The sequence below is a fragment of the Natrix helvetica genome (assembly GCF_964273705.1).
Source record: "Natrix helvetica genome assembly, chromosome: 1".
NCBI lineage: Eukaryota > Metazoa > Chordata > Lepidosauria > Squamata > Natricidae > Natrix > Natrix helvetica.
Genome location: NC_138548.1, coordinates 178,740,202 through 178,754,603, shown reverse-complemented (window position 1 = coordinate 178,754,603; position 14,402 = coordinate 178,740,202). Strand labels below are relative to the sequence as shown.

The window sequence follows — 14,402 nt, the reverse complement described above, 5'->3', positions numbered from 1 at the left end:
AGCGAGATGTCATTGAGGTGGCTATGGTTTAACTTTTGATTAAGCAAACAGCTTTTTAGGTGTACTACAAGAGAACGCTTCATTGTATGTATTGTGTGGTATATATAATGTCAGTCTTGGAACTTTAGGTATCAGAGTATTCGCCGAACAATGACTAACGACAGGCCAGAGGAGCACTCAACTGCTCTTGATGGAGCTGCAGAAGATCCTGACTTCCATAGCCCACCTGCTGGTAAGAAATACAACCTCAGTTTAAACTGCTTGTCAAACAGTTTCATTTGAGATTGATCCACTATATATTGAGGACAAAAATACGTTGCCATTGAAAAATGAATTTTAACACAAATAAGTTGGAGGATTCCCACCCACCCCCCTTCACCTATTTCTAGGTGAAATTCTGAATGGTATTTCCCAATGGGTTCTATTGGCCAAGGAGAGCCCATTTTTGTTCTTTGGGGCACTGTCTAAGCAGTGTGGGGGAAACAACACAGTGTGGGTGGGAAGATGAGTACAAGTTGTTTGGACATTGCCTCTGCATTTCATTCTTTCTTCAGTGAAGCTGGTCATGTGGGATTATGCTGCTTGTAGGTCCGTAGTCACACAATTTTGGTTTACTGAATATATTGTCATATTTAGATTTCTTGGGATTTCCAATATCTATCCTTTGGTTGTCAGCTGCTGCTGGTTGAATAATAAATCAGTTTTGCAATAGCTTTTATTGGCTTCCTAATAGAAGCAAAAACTCTTGTTTTGTATAATTTCTTCTTTTATATTTTCCCATAGAAAATATTTTTGTTTCTTCCAAGGTCAGGATTCAATTTCCTTTTCTCTCACTATCTCTTAAATTCCTGATATTTTAAATTTAAACTCAGCAGCATTCCAGCAAGGTACCAATGGATGGATTATTAAAAAAATAATGAGCAATAATTTAGACATAACTCTCTCAGATGTTAAAAGTAGAGATTTGAAGGAAGGAAAGTGAACAAATTATAGCGCTACTGTGACTGTCATTTTTTCCCCTTAGTCACCTTAGTGATCTAACAGTATTCTTTATTCATTTATTTCACTTAATCTGTTTTAAAAAGTATTTAAGACTCCATTTTATAGTGGTATTTAATACTAAAGAAAAAATAAGTATTCCATGTCACATATAAAGATAAAAATAGATAAGTTTTTACTTATTGATGGCATTGAAGTCTTTGTCCGACTGAATGACTCTTACTACATCTTTGTATTAGATTACCGAAGGGACAATGCGCTGCCTCATTCTACCTCCAGATCCAGGCTTACTCTGCTGCTCCAGTCACCCCCAGTAAAATTCCTCATCAGCCCAGAATTCTTCACTGTGCTGCATTCAAACCCTGTGAGTAGCACCCACAAATCAAGCTTGGTTCTAGACCCGGGAGGAGTCGGATATATTTGCATTTTTAGTACCACATTTTTTTCATACTAGAATAATGGCAAGTTGGGCCTTCAGTAAAATGTGTGCGCTCGCGCTCATGCACGAGTGAGCATAAATATGTTTAATTTTAAAAATTGCACAGCTGTAAAAGGCCACTCAGGATGGTTTACAAAATAAAATCCCATGGTTTGTTGAAATGTGTGGATTGCACTATTAAATGACATTAGAGTTGTAGGAATATGGATCAGGGCTTTTTTCTGTGGCCACCTTTTGCTTAGGGAACCATCCTGACAGAATGATCGGAGTGGCTCTGGCAAGCAGCTGAAATAATTATCAATAGTTTGTTGATGGTCTGAAAGTGTAGTATGAGAAATACGAATAGTAATTCTGTTATGAGACCTGAAATACTCAGTGTGACACTCTGGGCTTTGGTATGCCTCTAGGGACTTGATACTTGTTCTTTCTTGCCTTTTTACCTTTTTTAATTTGTAAGAGTTACTGACTGTTCCAGGATTGGGAGCGGGGAATGGAATGAAATAGAGAATTAGTTTTTTGCGGAAAGTGTATAGGCCTAAATGAAATGGTTTTGCACAACATGATACGCTTAACTTCAGAAACATCCATAGCAGTTAATTGTTTTTACCATAAATTAAGAAAGGATATTCTCCACGTTCTTATCATCTTATTACTTCCTTTATATCCAGACTAAGCGAGAAGCTTACAGCTTTTAATTTTGCATTGGTCAAGCATTTAACCAATGCAAACATTTAGTTCAGCTCTTGAAAACTGGTTCTCTCACCCTAGTGTTAACACTGTACAACACCAGGAATACAGTGAGCAGTTAATTCTGAAGGAATTGGAGTTTATGTTAGGGGACGGCAAATTCCCTTGGCTTGTAGTATACATTTTTCAAAAGTGATGAAGCCCTTAAAATGTTAGTCCGAGAACCCGAAAATAACTTTTGATTTCTTCTCCTTCCGCCAGAGTGCCTACAGAATGTTTACAAATAATACTTGTCTGAAGCACATGATCACCAAAGTTCGACGAGATACCCATCATTTTGAGCGCTACCAGCATAATCGGGATTTAGTTGGCTTTTTGAACATGTTTGCCAACAAACAGCTAGAATTACCACGGGGCTGGGAAATGAAGCACGATCATCAGGGCAAGGTAATAGATATAAAGAGGCAATTTTTTAAATAAACATATTGGTTTGTCTTAATCCAAATATTGACAAAATCAAAGCATACACACATACTCATTACACTATAAATGAAAAATTTAAAAATGCATTCATCTGAAGGTCTCTTAAGTGCTGCACAAAAACAGTGACATAGTCAATGAAATATACAACAAATGCAATAAAATGGAAACATAACTTTAAATAACAACAAAAACACTCATACTTGATGATAGCAATTATGAAATCAGACCATTCATTTATTCAAAATGGAGTACTTAATTTCTACAAAAGAGAGGTTACAATGGTTCCTGGCAATGTCGTGTCTACATTTTCAACCTGACTCAATTTCTCATTATACATCATTTTTATTCTAATTTAAGTTTGACCTTAAGAACAATTATAAATTTTAATGATTAAAATTTAATTTTATGAGCTATAAAAATCCTTGTATATGTGTTAGTAGATGATAATATTATTTATTTTATTTACCAGGTTTATTTCCCATTCCACTCCTAGTGACTCAGAGCTTTTAATTTACAAGCCTAAATGCAGTAATTCTGATGGAATGTGTCTATGAATGTGTCTGCTGTGATGGACTACAGTGAAACATCAGTTTCCCAGGAAGGAGGGAGCACATTCCAAGGAAGGGGGAGGTGAAACAAGAGATGGCATAGTCCAGGGCTGGATCATGAAAAGAGGAAGAAACTTAGGATAACCACTCCCTAGAATTGTAACAGTGGTGAATATCTGTAGGATGAGAGTGAAAGTTTGTTCTCTGAGCTTGTGGGTTGGTTTCCAAACAATTCGTTACTAGGCTAGGTAACATCTTCAGCAGAGTTTAGGGGATATCAGTGTCAGTGTTCTTCCCTGACTTGAGGGGTCCCTTATCTGACGTAACCTGACCATCACAAGACCTACTGACCACATGAAGCCATTATAAACAGAAGAACACTGACACTGACATCCCACTCCACTGAAGATAGCCTGGTAATGAAACATTCAGAAACCAACCCACAAGCTTAGAGAACGAACTTCCACTCTCACTTCCTAGAATCTCTTAGGGTATATATGTTAGGTTAGAGTAGTATAGGTTTAGTTTGGCAAATTTCCGTCTATATGATGTATGCAAATAAACAACTGAATGTTGGCTGGGCCTAACAGTAATCAACTATAATATAAATAACAAAACATTACTGTTAGATACTTGCTACAACTATAGTGGTTTCCACCAAGGTCCTCTGTTTCGGCGGGAACAGAGGTTTAATCTCATTGGTCGAAGGGTCTGACAGCTCCCTGTCCACTGAAACTCTGAAATCCACTGAAACTCTGCAGCGCCAAAGCGCTTCACAAGATGCACAGAAAAGTACACGTGTACATCATGAGGCTGCAGAGGCCGAGAGCTAAGAAGGCGAGGAAGATGACAGCTGCCTCATGCGCAGTAGCTGCACCCAGCCAGCGCACAAATTCAAACTGTGTATCCTGCCTTAGCTAGCTACGGAGGAGACCATGCCAGATCGGCTTGCCGTTTCCGCGACACTACCTGTCAGCTCTGTGAGCGAAAGGGGCACATCGCCACAGCGAACTCCCTGCTACTACCTGGCAGCCAAGAAGCATACCAAACCGCCAGCAGAGGCCCAACCAAGGGACCTGGCAGAAGTCACCACGGCACTCAGAGGGTGAAACTAGAGTCACCTACCATACCTCAATCGGCCAAGTCCGCACCAGGCGGCCAAAAAAGCTGAAGGTCACAGTCCTCACTGAGGAGTCTCCATGCGAGATGGAGATCGACACCGGGTTATCACTGACCATCATGCTGTGGTCTACCCTCAAGCAGGCTATCCCTAGCTTGAAGGAACAACATCTATCACCCCTGACATTCGCCTTCGCGATTACCAGGGGAACCGGATCCCCATCGTGGGCCAAGGCACCTTCCGGGTGAAATTCAAATGCTTCAGTGGCCAACTCCCAGTGACAGTGGTCAGTGGCAACCTGCAGAGCCTTCTGGGGCTCGATTGGTTTGAAGCCCTGGGCCTTGACATGACCGGCATCAATGCCTTGAAAGACAAAGGAGCCGAAACCATCTTTAAGAAGTTCGAGGACGTCTTCGGCACCGGTTTGGGTAAGTATGTGGGGACTCCAATCTCCTTTAATTTGGACCCCAACGTAGCCCCCATAAGACTAAAACCCAGGAGAATACCTTTTGCTCTCCGCCCCAGAAGCGGTCATTAAGGTACTACAGAGACTTTTCTCTACACACGGTCTGCCTGATGTCCTGGTCTCTGACAATGGGCCCCAATTCATGGCCATGCAATTTGAGACCTTCCTAGCAGCTCAGGGAATCAGACATGCCCTGGTTGCGCCATTCCATCCGGCCTCCAATGGTCAGGTGGAGAGAATGGTGAGATCTACAAAAGAGGCCCTATCCAGGATGGGCCTGGGAGATTGGCAAATACGGGTTGACCACTATTTGCTAATTCAGCACCTCACACCCAGTGCCACTACAGGGAGAAGCCCCTCCGAGCTTCTCATGGGTCGCCAGCTAAGGTCCCACTTAGACCAGCTACACCCAAACTATTCTGCCTCATTGCCCCCTGACTCCACAAGCAAGATTCGAAATTTTACCATAGGGGACTTGGTATGCACCCACAACTACGCCGGGGGAACTCTGTGGATTCTTGCCACAGTGATAGGCTCTTATCTGGTAGAGCTCGAGGATGGTAGGAATTGGAGAAGGCACGTTGACCAACTCCGTGGCCGCCTCTCCACCTCCACTCTTAGACAACCAGAGGTAACTCCTGCATGAGTTAGCCAAAGCCCTACCCAAATGGAGCAAACACTCACTCCTTCCACAGGTAACTCAAGCCCGGGGGTACCGGGGAACCTATCTGGTTTTGTTGCAGGCCCGCAGCGAGCTCCAAGCGAACCGGCTCTAGAAGCTCCAGCCGTGGCCTGTGAAAGGTTCCATGAGCTTCCACCAAGCGGAGCTGTGGAGCAAACAGGTCCATCCGACCTGTCCAAAGAACACTCTTCGACTGAACTGTGCAGGTCTGGCAGAGCTACTCAAAAGCCCACCTACCTGCGTGACTACGTAACGAGTAGGATTGTTCCATCCAAGAGGGGAGGGGTGTTAGATACTTGCTACAACTATAGTGGTTTCCACCAAGGTCCTCTGTTCTGGGGGGAACAGAGGTTTAGTGTCATTGGTCGAAGGGTCTGACAGCTCCCTATAATAGGGCTGCTGTCAGACTCAACCTTCGCTAGATTGTTTTCACTTGTTGCATTTAATAAAGAGCTGTTGTTACCGTTAGCATGTGTGTGCCTATCCATTACCCAATCTAACAATTACCATAAAGAAAAAAGGCCAAGCCCCAAGGAACAATACAAATACAGGTAAAAACACTTCCATGGGACATGAGAACTTATCAGACCCTGAAGCCTTTTTGAAAGAACAAAATAATTGAAGTTGATCTTACATTCAGGAGAATGCTATTCCAGAGCGGGGGCAGGAAGTAAGAAAAGTATGTTAAATCTTGAGCAATGCTTCATGATTTTTTCCCCTTTCTGTAGTTATGCTTGTAAGTTTGTGAACCTTTTTGAATTTTCAAAATTTCTCCATAAATTGTTCTCCACCGAAATCTTACTAGATGAAAAGATCAAAAATAAATAAATGACTCAAAAACATTATAGTCTTTCATTTATTCATTGAAAAAATGATCCCGAACTACATATTGGTGTGTGACAAAGATATGTCAACCTTTGCTGGAGCACACACACACCGGCAGCAATAACTGGAAGTAAATGTTTATGATAACTCTTGATCAGTCCTACACATCAGCTTGGAGGAATGTTAACCCAATCTTTCCCACATAAGAACTTCAACTCAGGGATGCGGGTGGACTTCCTTGCATGAACTTTGCTTCAGGTCCTTCTATAACATTTCTCTAGGATTAAAGTCAGGATTTTGACTTAGCTATTCCAAAACTTTAATTTTCTTCTGCTTTAGCCATTCCTTAGTTATATAATTTATGTGTTTTGGGTCATTTTCTTGCTGCACAACCCAAATTTCCCTTGAGCTTCAGTTCATGATCAGATACCTTGACATTATCCAGTAGAATCTGCTAGTCTGATTCAGAATTCATAGTTCCATCAATGATGGCTTTGCCATCATTGATCATTATCAGTAAAAGTTGCTTTTCAACTTTTTTTTATCAATTATATAGATAGATGAGTTTGAGAGAGTCTGCAGAGAGTACAAAACTGGGATGTTTGGCTAATGATTTTGATGAAATAGAGAAGATTCAAAAAGATCTAAAAAGGCTGAAGCAGTGGGTCAAAATGAATAGGGTTGAATTTAATAGGAAGGCATATATAATTCTGCCTGTGAGTAGGAGAACTGTACGGCACAAGTATGGGATGGGTTTGTGTGATCTGACTTGCAAGTAACATATGGGAAAGGGATCAAGGTGTTTTGGTCTAATCACAAGTTAAACATGAGCCAGCTATGTGATGCAGTTGCTAAAAAAGCAAATGTTTACTTGGAGAGCGTTAGGGGCATATAATCCAAGTCATGAAAAATAATTATTGCTCCTCTCTGACGTGGTCAGACTCCTTTTGGAGTACTAAGTCCAGTTCTGTGTACCACAGTTCAAAAATAACAATAGTAACTACTGGAGAAGAAGGCTACAGAGATACTGGAAATCAAGTCCTATGAAGAACAGTTGAAGGTTCTGGCTATGTTTAGCCAGAAAAAAAGAAAGAGTGGATCTACTTTCTGTTACCCCAGAGATAGGATCAGAAGCAACAGGATAAAACTGCAGGGAAGAAAGTTCAAGCTAGGCATTGGGAGGAGCTTCTGGACTGTACAGGCTGTCAGCCAGCGGAAAAGTCTGCTACATGATGTGGTTCTCTCTCATTAAAGGTCTTAAAACAGAGACTGGATGGTTATTTGTCATTGATGCACTAGCGGATATTGCACTGATAGTTGGATTGGATAGCCTCTATGACTTCTAAAGCTGCTTCAAATCAATCCAGTTTTACTTCATTTAGCATTGCAATTATTTGTTTTGAGCTATTTTCAGTTTTCTCCAGCATTAATTATCATTCAGGAACCTCCGTTTTTCTTTTCCAACTCTTTTGTATGTTGTGACTGGACAAAGCATGTTGTGACTGGACAAAGCATCGTCTTGACAATACATACTTTTCATTATCAATTTAATTTCACTGCATATTACTATAGTGCCTATAATTTACTTGAAACAGAGCTTCAGTTAGCCAACTTGGATACACTTGTAGTTTGTCCAAACCAAAATATCCTGTTTGTTTTCCCAGCTACCATAAATATCCAAACTACACCCTTTCTCTGGTAGCCAGTGGAAATTTTAAAATTAGGCCCATATGCTCTCACTTGGGCTCTCCTTGGTAGTATTCAGCTTGGTTCCCAGTTTCAGTATATTGGTTCAGATTAGAACAGAGCTTTGAAGCTCCATTGATATTTCTTTTCTCTAATAGTGCTTCAAAACAGGAATTTCATTACATAACAAAATGCTATTGCTTGCTCAAGCCCGTATGCATAATATGATTATATTCATTTAGTGTAATCCATAAGCACCTTTACTATTTTGCTTAAATATATGATATAAATAAATGCTGTATAGTTTGTTACATTTCTGTGAAAGAATCAGTGTTTTACATAAGCAACTCTATTTATTGGGAGCCATTTATTTCCCTACCTGACAAACATGCTCTCAAATTATGACTATGCTTTCAAATTATGTGTCTAATTTGGGCTTCATCTCATTAGGATTTTAGCCTTTGGGAGATTGCACTCATGCTACCTTATTTTAGATAGAAAAGATACCAAGCAGAGGTTCATAAACCAGTTAGGCCAGAATATTTGAAATACACAAAACTGAACAGGATTGGAATGGTTTAAAATATCAAGCTTAATTGGGTTGACGACAAGAACAAGAAGAGAACCCCCAAGCTTTCAGCTAAAACAATTCACTAAAGCTTGGAGAATATGGAGAACTAGGGTGGCTTCTGACAGCCAGTTTGGTGTCAGTAGTTAAAAGTGGTGGCAGGAAGTTTCTACTTTCAGAATTACAAGATTGTGTTAATGTAGCCTTATGATCAAATAGAATTAGTTTGTCTAATCATGATTCCTATCTAGTTTATCTGGGAGAGGTGACATCAAGCTTGCAAGCTTGAAAATTCAAAGTTCTTTCTGACAATTTTAACTGTTTGATCCATTAGGGTGGATCCTTCATAAGTGTCTTTGACAGTTAAGCCACTGGAGCGTCCTACCTCTCTTGTCTGATTGTTACCTAGGCAGCATCTCTTTCCCTGGTTCCCAAGGTCATCCACACATTCCATTACATCCAGGCACTCACCAGGAGTCATCACTCACTCAAAGGCACCCATAAAGGAGAATGTGTTTCTAAGTTTGACTTTCAAACAGATTCCTATGTCAATTTGTAACGCTTATCTGTTCTTCAACTTGTGTTATGCTACCATAGCGTTTCCAGCAAAGACAGTGTAGTTAAGAACAGCAATATAAATAGTTGTGGTATTTTGTTATATTCTATAGTTGTTTTGTTTCACTTATTTTGCTGTGATACAAAGACATTTGTTGGTCCTGCACACCTGGTATTTCACAATTATTTATTTACAGAAGCAGCTTATTTAACAAGCTATTGTACTATGGAATCTCTGTAGTTAGCTTCATACTTGAGTTGGGTGATAAGTCTTTGATTAAGCTGTCTTTAAATGTGTGTTATCTTTGATGTGTAAATATTTTAGTCCCCTCCCATCAGCATGTATGGGATTTTTTTTTGACAGTTTCAAGGAAGATCTGTGGCTGTATGCAAGACAGATAATTTGCTAAAGCAGGTAGATTAATAGTTATAAAATAGTACACATTTGACGAAAATTCATACGAGATAATACTTATACCAAAAATAAATTGAATTTATTCACACATTCCTCTTTTCCAAATTGCTTTAGAGCAGTGGTGTCAAACTTGCAGCGTCACAGCGGCATCATGTGACGTATCGGGACTTTCCCCCTTTGCTAAACCAGGCATGGGTGTGGCCAGCATATGACGGGAGTTTGACAGCCCTGCTTTGGAGCATCTCCAGAGCAGAGTGGATAGTGGGGAAAATCTAATGAGGTTTATTGTTTTGTGACTCGATCATCATGATTGGATTTAGCATCTTGGAAATAGACAAGAAAAAAACTAAAAAACACAAGTTAAGGAAGTTCTTTTTATTTAAAGTATCTTGAAAAACACAGATAGATTGGTCTTTAGCTATAGGAAGATAACACATTGCTTGTAGAGCCTAGCCATATTTCAGTCTTTCAGGATGCAAAAATGATTGGAGGGAAAAACAGTGAAGAAGAATCAGTAGTTGATCATAGTTAGAAAACTAGATAGATTAATGGAATATTGTCTCTTCTAAATACCACAGTAGATAATATAGAGAGTCATCCTACAATATGGGAGGAAACTTGTCACCCAACAAATTCACAATCTATATAAGATGAAAGAATGGCTAACTTGGATGGTTTTGAAAAAGAATTGGATAAGTCATGAAGGACAGGCTTCTCAAGGGCTAAGTGTCTCGAAAACTCCTTAGTACCATATTGGGAAGGAAAACTCTAAAGTTATTGACCTTACATGGTATTTTTAAAATCTGCCTTTGGAACCTGTTAATAAAAGAGGTTGGTAGAGTTGGAGTAGCCCTGCTTATGTTATACCAGACATCACTCAGTCTATAGTAAAACATGCAATAGGAATTAATTGGTTTCTTTGTATTTTTATTCTTCTGTTCATGGTTGTAATCTTACTATGTATAAGAATTAAAGTGAGAATATAAGAAGATTGTATTATAAATTATTTTTCTAATAGTTTTTTAATTTTTTAATTTTTAATAAAAGAATAAGAAACTTGTTTGTGAGCAGGGACATGTTGGGAATTTTGGGAGTATGTAATAAGTGGCTCACAAAATGGCTGCCATGATGATCTTTGTTGGTTACAAAATGCTCATGCTTTAGGAAGCAAACTACTTCTCAGGAAACTCATGTCATTTCTCTAACACCATATGATTCTAGAGGATGCTTTATATCACATCAGATTCCTTTTGGTTTATATTTGTCAAATGAATCTGTTGGATACTTGTCCTAACTACAGTGGTTTCCACCAAGGTCCCCTGTTCCGGTGGGAACAGAGGTTTAATCCTATTGGTCGAAGAGTCTGACAGCTCCCTATAAAAGGGCTGCTGTCAGACTCAACCTTCGTTGGATTGTTCTCACTTGTTGTACTTAATAAAGAGCTGTTGTTACCATTAAGCCTGTATGTGCCTGTCCATTACCTAATCTAACAGAATCCTTTAAAAAAAAGTTAGGCAGCCTAGGAGGATAGCATGGTGAGTCTGAGATATAGCTACCCCATCATTCATTAACAATGAAGCCTGTCATTACAACATGTAGTGCTTTTAAAAAAATCTCTTTCTCCCTCTCTCTCCCTCTGCCTCCCACCCATCTTCAAGTGTTAGGTCTTCTTTTAATTGTACAGCGTCTTGAATGTAGTGAATTTATTTATTTATTCAATTTCTATGAGAAGAGAAAGGAGAATCTCTGTTTTCTAGAGCACTAACTGTCTATACCATATGTATTATGCGTTAAGAAAAATAACAAAAATCTTTGTGTCATAGTTTGGTTCATAACTTAGCTTTCATTAGACCTGTGATTTCCTGTGTCTGCAATCAGTGATCTAACTGAAACTTAACGCTGAATGTTATGCAGCCTGAAATACCACAGCGAGCAAAGAATTGTGAATAATGCTATTTTTTTTCTTTCGCTAGGCATTTTTTGTTGACCACAATTCACGTACCACCACGTTCATTGACCCACGGCTTCCTTTGCAGAGCAGCAGACCAACTAGCGCTTTGGTTCACCGGCAGCACTTAACAAGGCAGCGCAGTCACAGTGCTGGTGAGGTAAGCTTGAATTGGCCCAAGTGTTTTGGTTTTATTAGATGTTTCACCATTTATTTCTGTCTTTCATTATTGGCATTTTCCATTGTGTTAAAAGCATACATTCACGTACCCACCCCTTTCATAGAATGAATGTCCTCTTATTATAGGAAACACATACAAGGGATTTTTGAATTTGCCGTGATAAAGTATGGATTATGAACATGTGAAAGTGTTCGGATTATGGAATGAACTGGGGTTTGAACCTGGGATTTCCACTATTTAACTTAATGCTATGAGCCACTACACACCATTGGTTCTCAAAGAAAACATATTATTGCATCAATTTTTAAATTGCTGTACACACATCCCCTTGCTTTCCTATCTATCAATTTGCCCTTCAATGAAGGGAAGCCAGTCAGACAAGGCAACAGCCGTAAGAGTATCAGCTGAATGATTACATCTGAGGGATAGTGTATGGAGACATTGCTCCATCAATACTGATTACACCTTGGTATGAAGACACCAGGTTTTGATCTCCAATTGATTGGTTGTCTCTTTGCAACCCACAGATACTGTGGGTTGAATCTAGCATTTTGGAGGCAAAGCGTATTCAAACCATCCGAGATGCTGACAATGTATTTTATTTATTGTCTTGACTTCTGAACACTCCCAATTCTTCCTTGGGCAATTTTCTACTAACTCCCAAGTCATCAGCTGTGTAGCGATGAACTATTCTAAGCCTGGTACTAGAACAAAGTACACAAATGTCAGAATTGCAATTATTATCTATTGCACATGATGGAAGATAAAGAAGACAAGAGCTCCCATTGCTCCTGGGTATATAGCAGGTTGTGTCAGGTTGTGACCTGAGTCAGCTGAATTCAGGTTGTGCCAGGTTGGCAAAGGAGTTTGAACTTTGCAATTATTTTTTACAAAACTCTTTGACATTTTCCTTTTATACCACCAGGAGGCCCTTTCCTGCAAATATATTCAAAGCAACATAAGCAGTAGGTTGTTTGTAGAGCACTTCCGTAAAACAGTTGATAGTAGAAAAGAGGCATACATAGAAATTTGATCCTTCCAATATCAAAAGACAGAATAATCTTAAATAAAAGGTAAAATCTCCACCAAATTAAGCTTGGTGATTTGTATTATCATATTTCATGAATTTAATTTACTGGGCAAACCTATGTGTTTGGACTTACCAATTGTCAGGTTGGAATGCAAATCCCCCCCCCCCCGCCCTAATGTATTGCAATTCAGAATGCTAAAGACTTTCTAGTAATCATGAAACAATAGCTGTGCTTAAAGAGAAATGTATGTAGAAACACAACATTAAACAAAAAGTCAGCAGTGATCTACGAGCTTTATTATTTATTTTATTTTATTTCTTAGATTTTTAGACCGCCCCTCTCCCAGAAAGGGACTCGGGGCGGTGTACAGTCAATACAAATAAAATCGGTCATAATAATAAAATACATTTAAGATACATTTGGAGGGGGAGATAGGCTGTACTAAGAAATAAATATATTCTAATCCTAAAAACATCACAATTAAAACCCCAAACCCAATTAAAATAAAATAAATCCCCGGGAGGTAAAACTAAGAAAGTGCCAGGCCAGCTGATTGAAATAGGTGAGTCTTTAACTTTTGCCGGAAGGAACGGAGGTCGGTGGTAGTTCGAATGTCTGGGGGAGGTCATTCCAGAGGGTTGGGCCCATCACAGAGAAGGATCTACTCCTAGGCGTCGCCCGCTGGCATTGCCTAGCAGACGGCACCAGGAGGAGCCCCTCCCTGTGTGAGCGGATAGGTCGCAGGGACGTGTGTGGTAGGATGCGATCCTGCAGATAACTAGGTCCTATGCCATGGAGCGCTTTAAAGATGGTGATCAATACCTTGAAACGCACCCGAAAGGCCACAGGTAGCCAGTGCAGCTCGCGCAGGAGAGGTGTTACGTGGGAGTAACGTGTACTTCCCATAATAACCCGCGCGGCTGCGTTCTGAACTAGCTGCAGTCTCCGGATGCGTCCCAAGGGAAGCCCCATGTAGAGGGCATTGCAGTAGTCCAGGCGAGACGTCACCAGCGCATGAGTGACCGTGCGCAGGGCACTCCGGTCCAGTAGGGGGCGCAATTGGCGCACCAGGCGGACCTGGTGGAACGCCCCCCTTGCCACGGCTGCCACATGGTCCTCCATTGACAGCCGGGCATCGAGGAGGACGCCCAAGTTGCGCGCCCGCTCCACGGGGGACAGTTGTTCGCCCCCTATGGCCAGCGATGGAGTCAGCTGGCTGAACCGAGGTGCCAGTACCCACAGCCACTCGGTCTTGGAGGGGTTGAGTTTGAGTCTGTTGTCCCCCATCCAGACCCCGACGGCTTCCAAACACCGGGACATCACTTCGACAGCCTCGTTGGGGTGGTTTGGGGTTGAAATGTACAGCTGAGCATCATCAGCGTAAAGATGGTACTCAACCCCAAAACCACGGATGATCTCACCCAGCGGCTTCACATATGCGTTGAACAGGAGAGGCGAGAGGACCGACCCCTGTGGCACCCCACAAGTGAGTGGCCTCAGGGACGACCTCTGCCCCCCTGTCAACACACATTGCTTCCGGTCGGAGAGGTAGGAGCCGAACCACCGCAAAACGGTGCCTCCGACTCCCATCCCCTCCAACCGGCGCAATAGGATACCATGGTCGATGGTATCAAAAGCCGCCGAGAGGTCTAATAGGACCAGGATAGAGGAACAACCCCTATCTCTGGCCCTCCAGAGATCATCGACCAACGCGACCAAGGCTGTCTCAGTGCTGTGCCCGGGTTGGAAGCCGGACTGGCGTGGGTCTA

General features: G+C 41.1%; 1 protein-coding gene across 10 annotated transcripts in view; it reads left to right on the top strand.

Annotated features, from left to right (window-relative positions):
• The window catches only part of HECW2 (HECT, C2 and WW domain containing E3 ubiquitin protein ligase 2), a 170,709-nt gene that overhangs the window by 110,957 nt on the left and 45,350 nt on the right, over nt 1–14,402 (top strand). For all 10 annotated transcript variants that reach the window (XM_081944322.1, XM_081944321.1, XM_081944324.1 and 7 more), the window contains 4 exons: nt 129–232; nt 1,239–1,363; nt 2,387–2,572; nt 11,447–11,581. In XM_081944322.1, coding sequence (XP_081800448.1) covers nt 129–232; nt 1,239–1,363; nt 2,387–2,572; nt 11,447–11,581 — 550 coding nt within the window. The remainder of the gene's footprint in view (nt 1–128; nt 233–1,238; nt 1,364–2,386; nt 2,573–11,446; nt 11,582–14,402) is intronic.